Below are 16930 nucleotides of genomic sequence, written 5' to 3'. Positions count from 1 at the left end.
TTAACACACTTTAAAGTAATTGTACTGTAGTATACTTTCAAGAAATACATACTTTAAGTGAAAGTTCTGTGCAATTACTTAAATGTTCTTCTTTGAACTTTGTTTTCAAACATATTTTTTGTATATTTCAAAACGTATGCTCTAAATTACCATTGAAACAATGGTAAAAATGGTAAAGCACATTTTATAAATACAGATTTTAAATATCCTGAATTTTTTGTATATTTCAAGTAATATTTGAGTGTAATTAGTAAGTAAACTTATTCATGCTATTATTTCAGTATATGAATTGTACTATTCTTTTGGAATGTGTTAAAATGTATTACTGTGAAAATGCACTGAGAGCACATTTAAAAAATATATATTTTGATATCTTGCCGTTTTAGTATATCTTATTCATGCTTATATTTCAGTACATTATGTGTACATTTCTTTTGGAAAATGTTGATTCATTATGTGTATTAGAATGATGCACCGAAAGCTCATTATAACCTTTCCAATTGTTTAAATGATCAAAATTGTATAAAGTACACCAATAGCTACCTTTGCGATTGTGATATCTGATGTTAGATAAAAATGATGAATGAGAGTGCAGTGAGATTGTTGCCACGTTACCCTCTGTGTTAACAGCAATCATATCAAAGGTCACGTCATGTTCAATTTGTATTTTTCCAGCTTCTTTTTACCTCTCGCTTTTATTTTGTTGACTTTCCTTCATTTCATCCAGTTAATGGATTTAGATTTTAAAAACCTACAAAAAACATATGAAACCACCCAACAGGAACCTACAGTCAGCTCCACCTCAGACAAACATACAAATATTACACATGAATTTTATTATCATGTCATGCTTATTAAACAATGTACCCACCCAGCCGAACAGGATTGCAAAAAAAAACAACTTTATTAAAAAAAAAAACAGAAACAAGAACCAGAATTACAACAAAAATATTAAATGCATGTAAACCTGACGGGTTGTTTTTTTTTACAAGATTTTGCAACAAAAGTACAAAATTTATATGTAATAAAGTTAAACAACTTTTTCGAACCTGTTATTATCATCTCACGAAAACATTTCTGATATTTTTAACTTAACGTAATAACAACAGTGAATTATTTTCAACTTCACACCAGTCTGTCGTCCTGCTGGATGTTTTTAAAGTCAGAGGAAGGACTCCTGTTTCCAGCTTTAAACATACACACATATGTAGATCCACCCGAGCTGCTCAGTGTCTTCAAAATAAAAACATGAACTATTACTCAAGTTAATTAAAATTATATTAATAATGTAGTCAACAAATTCATCTTCTATATTATTCAAACAAAACAGCAACAAGTTTAATTAATTTAAAAAATATATATATTTTCCCACCTCTGAAAAAAGTGTCTTCATTGTGTTTTTATTGTGCGTGCAGTGGATTATTACAAACATTAATGATAAACAGCCTGCAGATCATTTACCTGAAGTGCCCTTTGAAAGATCAGAATACACAGGTCTGTTTTTCTTCTTCTTTTTTTTTAAAACACCTATTAAGCTTTCCAGGTTTTAAACCGCTGCTGTGCTCCGTTCAGACACACGGTGGCGCTGCTTCCCTTAAAACCAGCTGCTCCTCCTCCTGCTCCTCTTCCTCTGTGCAGGAGAACATGTAATGAGGACCTGACTGTAATGATATGGGCTCCGACATAATGAGCAGCTGTAACTGAAGCTGGGGGGATAGACAGGCATGATTTTCAATTTGCGACAGACTAAAGATAGACCTGATAGGCTGAAAGACCCTAAAACACAGAGCTGCTGTCAGCCTGAAACCCGCAGAGGACCCTTAAACGTATGACAACTCTTCACCAAACAGGACACATCCTCTGAACTCTTACACATATCACTTACTGGAAATAGAGAAGGGGATTCAGAGGAGGAGAAGTCAGTCTAACGAGTACATTTAATCAGTTTTCAGTCATTAAAATTGAAAGTTAAGGTCAAATAAATGTCAGAATATGTTGCAGACTATTTGCTGTATAATTTGAATGCACGCACACTTCAATATTTACATTTAATGCTGATTCATACTAACGCTCTTCAACATTTCAGAGGGAAATACTTCTATCTGACAGCTTCTCACATTAAAACCAATAATCAGTCTTTAGAACATGATGAATTATTAAAGATAAACGATAGAAGAAGTTCTTTCTCAACTAATTACAACAATAAAGTCATGCCACCGTGTTAATGCATCATTAAAGAGGCTTTCTGCATGATGAGTACTTCTACTTTTAAAACTTTTAAGTATATTTTTGTCTGTAGTGGAAGAAATAATCAAAACATTTACTTAAATAAAGGCATTAAAATCCAGTTCAAGTAAATGCATGAGTCTAATAGTCTGACGTGGCTGCTACTTTATATACACAGTTTAGTTTCTTTGTTTACTCCAATTTTCCCAACATAGGGGTCTGGCACCTCCGAGGGTCACATGATAAATCTCAGGAGTCTCAGTGTTTAATGAGAAGAAAGAAGGTAAGAACTTATTCTGTTTATAAGTTTGTCTCACATTTAATAGGATTTCTTTGTGGGTTTTTTTTTAAAGGAGATTTTAGATTTACCACTTTGGACATCCAACAGTCATTTAAATGAATTAATGTTACAAGTTTAGAGGAGAAATGATTCTATGGTGAAACTGAAAACAACTCGCAGACATCTGAAACATGACGAGAGTTTTTAGTAATGCTTTTACGACTCAAAACGTGTATTTTTAAAGAAATATTACCTTTAAATAGAGTACTTTTACTTGTAACACAGTAGTTTTATTGTGTAGAGTTACTTCTCTTACTAAACGATCTAAATACTTTGATGAGTGTATCATATGTGTTTTATGTCAGTTCTTATTCTGAAAAGTAGCCAGAGTACAATCAGTTCATAAGTGAGGAGTTTTTAAAGGTCCCTCTATCGGTGCTGTTTTACTCTTTAAAGGGCCGAAGTGTTGTTTGAGGGTGATAGACATGCGCACATGATGGAAGAGAGGCACATCTGCACTGACGTCACCCCCCCCTGAAAAAAAAGCTGCCAGTTTGAAGCTGTCCGGGACTCCGGGACATACAGCCGGTCTGTGGCATGTCGTGAGGAGGAGCAGCTCCAACTTCTTCTCTCCAATTTTTAGTTTTCTGTTTTTAAAGCCTCTCAGAGCCTCCAACATGAAAGCCAGGTCTACTTTATAAAGATTACACTGGAGGAGAAACGCTGAAGTGCTGCTCTGTTTGTGTGTGTGTGTGTGTGTGTGTGTGTGTGTGTGTGTGTGTGTGTGTGTGTGTGACATTGTCTGAGCGACTGAGACACTGCTGCTTTGCTCCGGTGTCACACACTCAGGATGGCAGAACTCCGAGGGAGATGAGAGGAGGGCAGCGGAGGAGGTTCGTGGAGCTGCACGCGTCTTTTGTCCTGCACACTCGGACCGGAGCTGACAATGAAGATGAGCACGGTAAATATCTCCGGAGCAGGACGGGCTTCCTCGTGCTGGTTTAGTTGGAGCAGACTGAGCTCTTAAATCCTCTCAGGGTAGCAGACAGCGTGTAAGAACCCGCGTTTTAAAGCTTTTATATATTGGTTTAGGAGAGTTTTGCGCGACTTTAGGGCAACATTTACGCACCGTGTTCACATCTGCAGGGTGTAAATGTTTGCAGCGTTTCAGGTCTACATCTGCGGGAGTCCGTCTGCTCGACGAACCGACAACACTTCCTCAACATATGCAACCAAAAACACGGTTTATTTTGACCTGCGGTGTTGCTGTGTTCGAGGAACCGCGCGATGCACGTGGGCCGGCTGCCAACTTTCTGGGTCACGGTGGCCAAGTAGGTAGCGCGCGCTGTCTGTCTGTCTGGACCGCAGCTGAGGAGACACACGCACCGTTCCGTCGGACCTCTCCCTGCTCTCACCGGGACCCGCTGACCGTTTGTTTGCCCGGTCCGGTTTTGCACATGCTGCCGTGGAGCGCGCGTCAGTGAGTAGAAAGCTCAGATCTCTCCGACTGGTCTGTGTGGATTTATGGATCTCTGTCATCGTTAGTGTCATTAAACTGTCATCAATATTTAATCAATCTGTTAGAGGTGGAAATAAAATCGGTTTTCTGGGAAAGTTTGATGAGTAAGTTGCAACTAAATTATGTTTTGATTGACAATCAGTTTAGACATGAATAACATATCCAACTTTAAGTTACATTTTCATCCATTTAGCACAAAACTGAGCTGCAATTAATGATTGTTTTCATAAAAACTGCAAAGATTAGTCGAATAATTAATGAGCAAGTTTTACAAAGGTGAGATTATTCCGCTTTTTGTTGGTGTAAATCACCATAAACATCATATATTTTGGTTTGGACTGTTGGTCAAATCAAATGTGGGTGGATTTGGATCAATTTTTCGCTATTTTGTGACATCTTCTCAACAAAATGATGAATCAAGCAGGTCTTTTGATTTAGAAAATAACCCAAATTTTCATTATTTTTTTTTTTATCATTTGTTCCGTGAAATACCAGACAATTGTGAAAAATGTTCCCTGGAGATAAGGGAACAGATAAAGTTGATTATTTCTGCTTTAAAACTTGAAATAAGTCATCAATCATTTCTTGGAATAGTTAGGAAATCGATTAATCGACCAACGGTCAAATATAGTGATGTTAAATCTCTGCTGGGTTTCCTCCACAGGAATGCAGATGGATCGGTCAGGACAAGTTCCCGATGTAGCGCTTCCCGTGTGGAGTCGCACCTGAGACCTCCTGCTGTCTGATGGACGAGCTGCTGACATGAACCCAGAGACCAGAGAGGTGAGGAGCCCTGGAGCAGAGCACTGAAGTGAAGGAGACCAACCATGGTTCTGTTACGGTGTGGCGTCGGACCGACCTTGCGCTTCTAACCCGCCTGGAGCCCCCTCCCTCCCTCCTCCTCCCCCTCCGCCCCCCCACCCCATGTCACAGCGTCCCCTGAATTATGGAAATTTTGTGGAAGACGCTGACGTGGACTCTGAGCCTGGTGGTGATGGCTGCTTCCGAGTTTCACAGCGCCAACAGACTTTCTCACAACTCTCAAGGTATGAAGGTGACAAAAAAAACTCCCCCCAAAAAAACTCTTCTGTTTGCAGCGATATGTTTAATGACATCATCATCATCTTCTTCTCTCCTGGTAAAGAGGAGTTCCTGTCCTACCTGCAGCACTACCAGCTGACTGTACCGGTGCGGGTGGATGAGAACGGAGAGTTCCTGAGCTACACCGTGAAGCAGCACCGGCCGGGCCGACGGAGACGAGGGGCGGCGGATCCCGCCATGGGCCCCCAGCCCACGTTGGACCCCCCGGAGCCGCGCCTCTACTACAGACTCTCGGCCTACGGAAAGCACTTTCACCTAAACCTGACGCTCAACCCGCACCTGGTGTCCCGACACTTCTCCGTGGAGTACTGGGGCCAGGACGGGCTGGAGTGGCGCCACAACGCCGTGGATAATTGTCACTACGTCGGGTTCCTGCAAAACCAGCACAGCACCACCCGAGTGGCGCTCAGCAACTGCAAGGGCCTGGTGAGTATACGACCACCATCATCATCATCATCATCCTCATCCTTCCAGGTGACCGGATCTCACCGCTCACCTCACACCAACCCGTGTCGGATAGCGGAGGATTAGAGCGGTTGTAGTCGGAGATCTTGGCTCGTCTCCATCTGGCACGCCGAAAATCCCAGCATCTCACTGATCTGTTGGCGATAAGCATCGGGACGGTTCACGCTTCAGTAGCTGAGATCACATTTCTTGAGCTGATCCTTTGAAACGACAGGTCTGAACTGCAGATATCGCTGCACTCTAAAACTGAACGAGGCGTCTAAGCTGTTCGTCCTCCGGCGGTGGGACCGTCCAGCGTCTCTTCTCAAAGCAAGGATAATTTTTTTGTATCCCTTTCTCGCTCCAGAATAACTCTAAAGAAGAGGGGGGGGGGGGGGAAATAAACCCTGCTCCTTATTGGCAGATGTAATCATGAGGAGAAAACATGAAGCCAAATGTGTTGGCAGTGTCTGCACACACAGCATCATAAATTCAATTAGCTGCTTTTCTTTTTTTTGTGCTTGCAGCACCAAAAATGGATAAAAACCGTGGGTGTACTTTAATGTAATCAGCTGTCTGGACAGTTGGAGGTCGTGACATCACACACCATTAAGACCCTGAATCTGTGCTGAATCTGTGCTGAATTGCTTTTATTGTGTTTTTTTTTTACAGAGCCAGTTCTGTGTTTCCTATAAACCCAGAAGTGAAGGACTTTTCTCTGGTTCGGGCTCCAGAGGGGGCGTTAAAGGGGAGAGAGGAATGTTTTAATGTTGGTCTAGATGTAATTGATTGTTTGGGGTTCTTAAAATCTGACTGCAGATTAGTGACTAATGCATTGTATGTGTGAAAACATGCCCCTCATCAGGAGGAGGAGGAGGAGGAGGAGGAGAAGAAGGTCACATGAAGGAGTGGGTTGTTCAAAGGGGCTCTCCGGTTAATTAGTGCTGCACTTACACAGCTGGGAGACTCACAAGAGACACAAAAAAGGAAGAATAGTTCCACATTTAAGCAGCAATAGGAAATATCCTGACTTTTAGTCTCAGAAATGCTGAATACTACAGTTCCCATAATGCAACTCACGAGCATCACTTTCTGCTGGCTGGTAAATGCCCAAGTATTTACAGTTTATAACACTATCTTTCTGTAAATATGTGAAGTCTCCAAGCCCAAGCTGAGCTGACCCTGTGATGTCATCGGGGTCGACAGTGATGGTGTTTTTAGACTCTATAAAACGTCTTTCAGAGCTACAGAGGAACTTCTACAGCTGGTGACAATGTGTTCAGACAGAAAAGGAAGCAAACTTGTTTAGATTTGACAGTTTGTGCTTATTTTGCCGGCGACACTCAGAGTTGTAACTGTTCAGACCAATCAGCAACCATCAGTGAAATCACCCGTCGGTTTGTGAACAGTTCAGATTTTGTCCGCCACCATCTTGCTAGTTTGGAGCGGTTTGGAGCAGGAAGTGACCATATTTGGACGAGCTGGGGGAGGAGCAAGCGGTGGATCTGACTGATCTGATTGGAAACGTGACGATACTACGTCCTGCCCACTGGTAGCTGTAACCTGACTGCACCACAGTCCTGTCAATCAAACAGACAGACCGCCAGAAAACTAATAAGAAGGAGTGACTTTAGCTAACAACACCAAGATAACTGGTGGAGACATTTTATTGACTTTGTAATTGATGAGAGAAGTTGAATGGGAGTCTATGGAGCCTGAGGCTTTTTGGACCCAGCCTCTAGTGGCACTCGGTGGTATTGCAGCTTAAGGCGCTTCTGCGTCGGCCTCATTTTTCAGACACAGAAGCCACGAACACTTTTATATGCAGTCTGTGGTACAGATGTTAGCTTTGAGCTAGCTAGCACCTATCGGTATGTCCAAACTAGCTGCTCAACTCACCATTAACTCCTGTTCTTTCTGTTATTTCCCTCCAGTGTCATTTTTTAACTCGAGTCGAAACCCTTTCAACCTGCGTGAACTCGTCTTTGTGTCAGTTTTCTGTCTGAACACACGGTTACAACTGAAACTGAAGCGTAAAATAGGAGGATTGTTCCTTTAATAAAGTGACCACATGTAAAACAGTCCAACACACCGAACATGTGAGCTGCTTTTTCCTGCTTTTTTTGTTGATGTTCTCCATTTTTAGCTGTTTTCTAACCTGTTTCTTTCATTACCCCCACCAGCACGGCGTTATAACAACAGAGGAAGAGCAGTATTTAATTGAGCCTTTAAAGAACACATCCTCCGCCACCTCCAGTGAGTGGAACCTGGAAGAAGCACAGCAACATGTTATTTATAAGACGTCGGCCGTTCCCTCACCGCGAGAGGACAGCCAGGAGTTCAGCTGTGGCATTTCAGGTCGGTGAGCCTCCATCTGGGCTGGACTCTGTGTGGGTGGGAGACTGACGTAAAGGAACGACTATACATAGCAGGTCGGAGGAAGTGCTGGTTTGGTTCTAGGCCCAGGTTCTGGTAAGACATGAGCGGGCCTCTTGTGTGCTGTAGTTGGACACCTTTTCAACCTGTCGTAGAATGTCTCGCTGCAGCTTGCATAAAAAGGCCCTTCAGTGCATAAAGAGTTTTTACCTATTTATAGACCCAACAATCAGATTCAGAGTTTTAAAAATTCAAACAGCTCTGAACGCTGTGTGTGCGGAGATTTGGAAAAAGAACCAGGTGGATATTTAGGTATTTGGGCCAAGATCTCATAAGAAGCAGCAGCAGGCTGTCGTCCGCAGGAAGCCGGCATGCCCCGACATGTACCATCTTATAGCTTCTTCCCCGAGCATCTGGGTCATAAAACAAAGGCTTCTCGATCACACTCAGACCAGCGCTCCCTCACACACAGACGGCATCAGAACTCTGATGTCTTGTTCTATTATGATCCACAGACCTCACTAGAAGCAGTGTGCCCTGCCAGTCCTCGTCCTCTGTCCTCTCGTCCTCTGTCCCCCGCCCCGCCGCCGACCCCTCAAACAGCACCCACCGACAGCGCCGCTCCGTCAGCACCGAGCGCTTCGTGGAGACGCTGGTGGTGGCGGATAAGATGATGGTCGGTTACCACGGACGCAAAGACATCGAGCACTACATCCTGTCTGTGATGAATATTGTAAGTGTGATGCTACTCTCTGGTCCTGGGGGAACCTGCAGGTCGCTGCGTGTTTTTTGCGGTTCAGTTGTCTGACTTTGTGTCTTTTCTTCTTTTCTGGAGGTCAGGTTGCCAAACTTTACCGCGATGCCAGTCTAGGAAATGTTGTGAACATTATTGTGACCCGACTGATTGTTCTCACCGAAGATCAGGTGAGGAAAAAAAGTATCTCCGTCTCCTTTAGTATCTGCAGCCTCAGCTGCTCTGAGTGTGTATAAGTGATGCGCGAGAGAGAAGAGAGACTCTCCGCTTCAGATGAAAGATGTGCTCCGACTTTGTCCCTCAGGGAGCCTCCATCCAGGGTTCTTACATGCTCTGTACATGTGCACGTACGTGTGATGGGAAAAACAAAGCGTCCTCCTCCCATCTGTTTTTTTTTTTTTCCAAAAGCTCTTCATGCAGCTTCGGCTCCAAGTATCCACTTTTCATGTGAAATGGAGCCAAACTTTTGGGTGAAACTCAGCCAAAGTGTCGGAAAAATTGAAAAGAAAATTCATATTTTATGGTGAAAGTGAATCACTGATGTGTTTGGCATTGTGTTATAATTATTCAGAGGGAAAGCTGTAACCACTGCTGCATCATTTCTCTTTACATTCATGAAATTAGATGCATTTTGCAGACTCCACTACAACTTCCCCCCAATTATCCTTCTGCTCTTCTTCTCGTGCTGTAAAAGATTTTACCGTCTCTACAACTGCATTGAGTCTTAAATCAAACAGAAAACATTTTTTCTGAATCTGTTCCTGCAGCCTCCCACTGATCCCAGTTCAGGACTCCTTTCAAATAATTCATCCAGATAATCGTTGTGCTCTGGCTCGCTGGTTAGCGCCGTCAACGCATGACAGGAAGTTCAGGGTCCCTGTTGTGGTTTGGAGAGATTTTGTTGTTGTTGTTGTTGTTGTTTTTGCATGTCGTTGTTGGACGGCAGACAGCTATGACGTTCTGTGTCAACGATGTAATATGATATGACTCAATGCGTCACTAAAGCCTCGTTTCCACCCACAGTGCCCAGAACTTTTAGACCCAGGAACTACTTTTCAGGGAACTAAACGGTTCCTTCAGCTCATTGGTTGTCTGCGTTTCCACAGCAATCTAAAGCCCCGTGAAGATTTTGGCATATTAGTCCACTGACGTACTGTATGTTCTTCTTCTGAGTTTTAATTATAGTTTTTTTTATTAAGCTAATAGGTGCATTAACGCCACCTGCTGATTCAGCTGCACCGTGCGTCGTACAAAATACAACCTAAACTTTATCGTCGGTCCTTCTGTTGTGTATTTTCTTCTTTAGCTTCATGTTAATGTGTTTAAGTACAAAAAAACTAACTGAAAGAAAACTTCAGTGCCGCTAATTCAGTGTGTCTTGGCACGCCATAATATGATGTGATATGACACGTCACATGTCACAACACGATACAGTACAACACAATGTGGTGAGATATGAAACAAGTCGGCACCACACGTTATAATAATGATGCGAAAACACGCGATTTAATATAATACAACACAACATGACTCAGCACAACACAATACGAGACAACATTGTAATGTTGTTCTGTGTTGTATCACTTGGTTTTTGTTTTGTTTCGTCGTGCTGCATCCTGCTACACTGCTCCGCCTGTGTGTGTGTGTCTTTCATAGCCGAACCTGGAGATCAATCATCATGCTGACAAGTCTCTGGACAGTTTCTGTAAGTGGCAGAAGTCCATCCTGTCTCATCACAGCGATGGAAACAGCATCCCAGAGAACGGGATGGCTCACCACGACAACGCCGTCCTCATCACACGGTAAGCTGACACTGACCCAGTCTGGATGCACAAACTTTAAAAGATGAATTTTTCCACTTGTGGCTTTCACTATAAGCGGTGCTAATTTTCCCATTTTGAGCAAACAGTTTGCAGGTTATTTTCTGTGCTGTGTCTTCCAGCAGCGACACACTTTACCTGTTAAGTTCTGAAAATAAAAAGTGCTGCTGCAGACTCACTGTACCTGTCACCCTGCAATTTATGTCAAGGGTGTTACCATAAAACAGCAAAACTCTGTCATTACCTGGAATCGCCTTCATTGTTGCCAGAACTGTTTTGGCCACATAACCTAGCAACTGCAGTGTGTACTCTCCCCACCCCCTACCCCCCCTTCCCCCCCACTGGTTTTGTCTACAGAGAGGATGGCGTTCTGTGATTGACGCGGGCTAAAGCCAACATTTTGGACTTTCTGGGCTCCGAACAAAACAGCCTTTCTATCACCGGTGTGCTCTCGCTTGTTGTCTGTCAGCTGACGCTCTCCAGCTCCTTTGGCTCCGGGTTTTATTATTGGTTTGAGTCAGTGAGTGAAAGGGCTGCTGAGCACAGTTTACATGCAGTGGTCATGGGGTTTATCTTTTTGGCACCAAGATGAGAAATGCAATCGGCCCGCTCTCGTTGATTGTAGATACCGAACACCTCGTGGAATTGGCTCTCAAAGTCGTTCATGCTTGGCAGTCTGCAAGCAGCCATGTCGACGCAGACACGTACAGATTCTTGGGTTTAAACGTTTCTGTTTGAGTATTTGAAGTTGCACGAATCAACTTTTTTGGGTGGCACATATCGTACCCTGAGAGAGTTGTTAGTTGCTAACAGTGCGACCGGCCTGTTTATGATTTGTCAGAGCTTGTTAGCTGCACATGAAGCCAAACAGGAAGTGGGTTTTAAGACCAAAAAAATTCAAAGGAATAAAGTATCCACCGCTCACGTTTTAATAGCACAAAAAGGACTTTGTTGCACTACTGGACAAGATGTAAACATTAGCTTATATATTGTCTCAACGTTTGAATATCCTCAAAAGTTAGAAAGAGGGCATGCTGGGAAATACTATATGTTGTATAATGACCTTGTTTCCTGTTACTTGTAATCAAACTTTTAGCAAGAAGCTTTTCCGACAATGGAAAAGAAGTTAGCCAGACAAAACTTCTAGAGAAGTTAGGGCCCTCCAAAAATTTTGTTAACTGCAGTTACTATTGACAGTGTTGATTTAAACCATGACAGTGAAAAGTTCTTCCTTTGTTGTGGCCAAATCTCTTTGCTGGAGGGTCACATTTACCTTTCAAAACAATTTTGTTGAACTGCAAGACTAAACTTGTAAACATTAGCCTAAATATCGTCCGGTGTAGACTGTTTCACACAGTCTTAAAAGTAATCAATTAGCAATATGGCAAAAATACTCAAAGATTGTAATTGCTATATACACTGCCTTCCCACCTTGTGTATAACACTTATGGTTAAGGTTGGTGCATGTTTTCTGAATAATAAATAGTATTTCCGCACATCACATAGGCCTTTATTTTGGGTGCATTATCCTCAAAAGTTAGGAAACAAGGCATGCTGGGAAATACTAATTTGTTTGTATAATGTCATCCTTCAGGCCGTTCAGATGAGTCACTGTTCCCATCTTCATTCTGAACATGACCTCCGTTGCTACGTCGTTGATCTCTTGCAATTAGCCTCGATTGGCATACGGCCCATCAAAGTTTTACAAAAAAACACACACAAAAAAAGGCACCGAGGGAAATTGGGAAAATAAATCCAAACAAACAGATGTCCCTAAACGAGTTCACAATTGTACCTCGTCTGTTTGGAGCTGCTCCACTAGAAAAAGGAAAGAGAGGACAAGGAATTTATGGGGAGAGGGGAGGGGGGGGGTTTGAAATTTAATTTGCAGTGCCCTTGGTTTTAATAGATTAAAAGCTTTAGGAGTGATTGGATCATTCATTTGAAATGTATGATGTGTTCTTAAAGCGCTGCGGTTCAACATGTTCCTTCTATTGGATTACCTGAGCGGGGGTTAAACGTAAGGACACGCCGTGACCCAACCGAAGCCGCTCTATTTATTCCCCTTCACGTCTCGGCTCGGCCAGAAAGGCTCACGCGATAGAAGGAGGAGCGCACCAGGTGTTTTCTTGCACCAGAAACCTGACATGACTTCACTATATTATGCTATTGTTATGCTAAAGTGTGAGATTATATCTGGCCAGACTGTGTGATTAAACACGGAAAGAATGGGAGGGCAAACAGCCAGCGGGAGAAAAACTGAAAAAATAAATAAATACATAAATAATGGAGATTTGATTTAATTGTTTGGTTTCTTTTTTTTTTTTTCTTAGATATGACATCTGCACCTACAAGAACAAACCCTGTGGGACCTTAGGTGAGTTGGTTACTGTGTGTTTTTGCTCCTTCTCTCGTCTCTCCGGGGAGGTTTTCATTTCCAATGTGTCCTCAGACAAACCTGATTTAGCAGCGTTTCGCCGCGTCCTTTAGAGGAACACCAGACGGCTGCTCCTGTGAGACATAATGAGAAGGATGTTTTTCACTCGTGTTATTAAAGCTCCGCGCCGGTTGAACCCGCCGCCGCCGCCGTGGTCACCTCACACTTTTTACAAAATTCCTCCGTCTCTGTTCTCCGCCTCCCAACTCTAGTTTGTCTAAAAGGTGTTTACACTTCCACCGGGGGTTGAGAGGCAGAAAGGAGAAGGTATGTGTTGGAGAGCTGAGGAGGAAGAGGAGGAGGAGATGCAGAAGAAGAGGAAGAGTTGAGAGGAAAATGGAAGGGGAAAAGGACAATTATAGGGAGTGTTGGAGTATGCAGGAGGGAGATAGAGTGGCTGATATGTAGGCTGTGTTGGGGGGGTGGGAAAAGCCCCCCCCCCCCTCCTTCAGGCCCCCCCCCCCCCATCCTCCCACCCCTCTTCTCCCCCCACCCTGTCTTATCTTTGTGAAGGCCCCGCAGGCACCACAGTATATCTTGGAGGTAATATTGTGACTTCAGGGGCGGTTTGACAGATTGACCGCATTCGTCACATTCCCCGCTCGCTTTAATTGCCCTGGCATCTGCTTGGCTTCCTCGTTGCCCCCCCTCCACCCCTCACCCTTCTCTCTCCTCTTCGGAGAGGGGGGGGGGGGGGGTGGGGGGAGGTCGTGCTCCCCAGGTCAGATCACTGGCCTTTGGGGTCACCGAGTAATCACGGGGCTGGAGATAATACACAGTCCACCCCGGTGTTAAGAAAACAGCTTGCAGTGCTCTCTGCTGTGTGTGTGTGTGTTAGTGTGTGTTTGCACTCGCACACACACTTTACTCTCTCTCTCACACACACATTCTTGGACTAATCGTAGAGTAGCCACCCTCCTTCCTTTCCCTCTCCTCCTCCTCCTCCTCCACCTCCTCTCTTCACCTCCTCTCTTCACCTCCAGGCTCCCTCTCTCCCCGCGGTAATGGTTTCAGTGGCCTCCTGATTTGCGAGTCTATTCTTGTTTAGCCTCTTAGCAAAGAGGATACAGAATCCATGCCACTTTTAGCAGGCAGGGAGGGAGGCAAAGAGTTCATTACAAACTACCCGGGAGGATCTGACCACCGAACCACCGGAGAGCACAGGTGTGTCGATTTTATCGATGTCACGCACCGCAAAAATAGAGACTGTAAGTTAAAAAACTGTGTCCGTTCTTGCAGAAGACAAATTGAGAGTTCATATTTCTTGCGACGAGGTTTAAAGGCCACTTCATGCAGGTGACAACGAAATATTTTCTCACTTGTACTCCCTGCTGTATGTCGCCAATCAGACATCCAGATATCTGCTTCCTTCTCGGTGGGAAGAAGCTCAGATTTAAAGCTGTTGACAGTTGATGTGTTTTATGCAAAATTCAAATTTATGCATGAAAGAGAAACATTAGAAATATGAAAATAAAAGTTTTCAGTCTTAATCAGATGCAGCAAATAAATCTCAGTTCTTCTTCTTGGCTGTTGAGGTGAAAAATGGCAGCAGATAAAAACATTAGATTGACCAATGAGAAGGCTTTAAACTTCCTCAAACTCCAAATATTTCCATCTTGTTTTTTCACGATATTTTGTATTTGAATTGCACTTTTTTTTTAATCATATTGTTGCATCAACTCTCTGACTGCAGAATTATTGCCTTAAACCGTTCTTTTTGTTTTTAGCAGATTTCTTTTGAAATTTTGATGCAAACTTGACCAGAAATGATCTGGAATATCATTAATTGTTTTAAGATAATCTGAGCAGCACTAATTAAATCCCATTCACCTCCATTCTACTAAAATCGGGTGAAAGGGCCTTTTACTCTTTAAATGCACACACACACACACGCACACACACACACACACACACACACACACACACACACCTGCTTTGCACTGTCATCCGATCCACTCTATGTCACCTGTAGATGTAATCTGCGAAGAAGTGCTTGCAGTCTCTCGGTCTGACCTGTCAGACTTCAGACCTGCAACACCTGGATTGTGGAGCAGTTTTAACTTTAAACTCTCTCTGGTTCGTTCTTTCGGGTTTTAAACGAGGAAAACATCGATATTCTCTGACAGCTCTACGGTGGGGCACGGTGTTGGTGAGGGGCCGGCTTATATTCCCTCCTCTGGCTCACGCTGCAGGCGATCCCTCGTTACATGAATTGAAATGTATAAATCTGTCCCTGGTCTAGACATTCTCCGCAAAAAAAAAAAAAAAAAAAAAAAGTCTGTCAGCACGGCTGTAAACAGGAGATCATATGTGTGGATTTTATGGGCATTACTCCTGAGAATGCAACGCCTTGACTCTGTGTTTGTTTGTTTGTCTGCCGTGTGTGTCTGTGTGTGTGTGTGTGTGTGTGTGTCCAGGCTTGGCCTCGGTGGCTGGAATGTGTGAGCCGGAGAGAAGCTGCAGCATCAATGAAGACATCGGCCTCGGTTCTGCTTTCACCATCGCGCACGAGATCGGCCACAAGTGAGCTTTAAGACTTTTAAGATCCTCATAAAAAAAGATGAAATTTGACATTTTCTCCCTGATTCAAACTGCAGAGGAGGGACAGAGGCTTCGAGGAGACTTTTTAACTCACACGTATGAAGGATTGGAGAGACTTTGCCACATTCATGAACCTCCAAATGGGGGAAACACATGTCTGACATGAGAATTACAGTCAATTAATCAATCAATTTAATATTCTGTTCACCATGGCTCCATTTATACTTAAAAAATTTACCAAAATCTTTTGTTTTTATTTTATATTTACTGATTATATTGCCATATGTTGGCACATAACGTTGCACAGTTCAGAAGTTGCTTTGAAAATCGTCTAATTCTAGCAGCCATTCTGCAGGTCTTCGTCCAGAGAAACATGACCGTCATGTGATCAACTTTAGTTGCTTTTGTTTTCTGTCCTTGAAACTCATGTCAAACTCTCGTCTCTTCCTCTGCTCCGATGACATCATCATCAGCAGTGGCTTTATTCATGTTTTCTAACTGTTTCCGGTCCCCTGAATCGATGCTGCGTTCAAATGTTGTCGTATTTTCCACATAGATGAGAAGAGTCCGTATGAACGGTGCCTTCTTGTGGTATTCACCACGTCAGGACTCTAAATGTTCTATCAGCCTTGAGTTCATGAGTTGTGACGTGTTTGCTGACGTTTGCTGAAAGAAGTTCATGTTTGGTTGGATGTTAAGCTAATATATTGTAATTTTAGTCATGTAGAGTTTGTCTTCATAACTTAGATAACAGTGTACGTCTGAGGAAAACGTTGATCTTCCCAACAGCCTTATCTTTTCCCTCTGTGTCTTGATAAACTGTTAGCCTCTGTGGCTTCTAGACGCCCCCCCCCACGTTTTTGTTGCCGAGTAATGGTGTTTCTATGACTTAACCACTTGAATGCCGATTTCCTGTGTTGTAACAACGAGCTCACCAGTTCAGACACTGCGGGATTGACAGCAGGACTTGATGTTCTGCGATGTGAAGCTCTTCTTTTTTACATTTGGGCGACATTTTTTAAATTTTCCACAAACGGAGTTCCTGATGTGACGATTTTACCATGTAAAAATTATGTTACACACTCAGGTGGTTTTAATCAGATTGAAACAAACACCAGGAGGTTTGTGGTTTTCATGGAAATATCTCAACAACAATTTGCCAATTTGTACCAAATTTCTTGGCAATCCATCATTTATGACTTCAGTTTATGACTAAACACCTGTGTGCAAATTACATTCCCATCATCCTCAGCTATACAGCGCTAACTAGCACGCTAGCACGCTAACCTAAGAGACTAAACACTGTAAACTTTTTACCCTCTTAACATCCGTTTGTTTTGAATTGTCAGATTTGTGACTGGACTCTGACGCAGGTCCGACTCCTTTGACTCCTCCTCTCGCTCCAGATTGTCTCCAAACTTTTTTTTAATCA

At 43.1% G+C, this 16930-nt stretch overlaps 1 protein-coding gene across 1 annotated transcript in view; it reads left to right on the top strand.

The window, feature by feature from the left end:
* The first annotated feature begins 3322 nt into the window (after nucleotides 1–3322).
* Nucleotides 3323–16930, top strand: part of adamts6 (ADAM metallopeptidase with thrombospondin type 1 motif, 6) — a 58756-nt gene continuing 45148 nt past the window's right edge. Inside the window, exons 1-9 of the mRNA XM_069165279.1 lie at nucleotides 3323–3467; nucleotides 4690–5071; nucleotides 5170–5552; nucleotides 7754–7928; nucleotides 8462–8679; nucleotides 8787–8870; nucleotides 10357–10502; nucleotides 12854–12897; nucleotides 15375–15480. Coding sequence (XP_069021380.1) covers nucleotides 4972–5071; nucleotides 5170–5552; nucleotides 7754–7928; nucleotides 8462–8679; nucleotides 8787–8870; nucleotides 10357–10502; nucleotides 12854–12897; nucleotides 15375–15480 — 1256 coding nt within the window. The 5' untranslated portion in view covers nucleotides 3323–3467; nucleotides 4690–4971. The remainder of the gene's footprint in view (nucleotides 3468–4689; nucleotides 5072–5169; nucleotides 5553–7753; nucleotides 7929–8461; nucleotides 8680–8786; nucleotides 8871–10356; nucleotides 10503–12853; nucleotides 12898–15374; nucleotides 15481–16930) is intronic.

This window comes from Embiotoca jacksoni, unplaced genomic scaffold (genome assembly GCF_022577435.1).
Source record: "Embiotoca jacksoni isolate LCO1_2020_lvr unplaced genomic scaffold, fEmbJac1.0.p SCAF_10, whole genome shotgun sequence".
Classification (NCBI taxonomy): domain Eukaryota; kingdom Metazoa; phylum Chordata; class Actinopteri; family Embiotocidae; genus Embiotoca; species Embiotoca jacksoni.
Note: the sequence above shows the minus strand (reverse complement) of the source record. Positions and strands in the feature narration are given on the sequence as shown.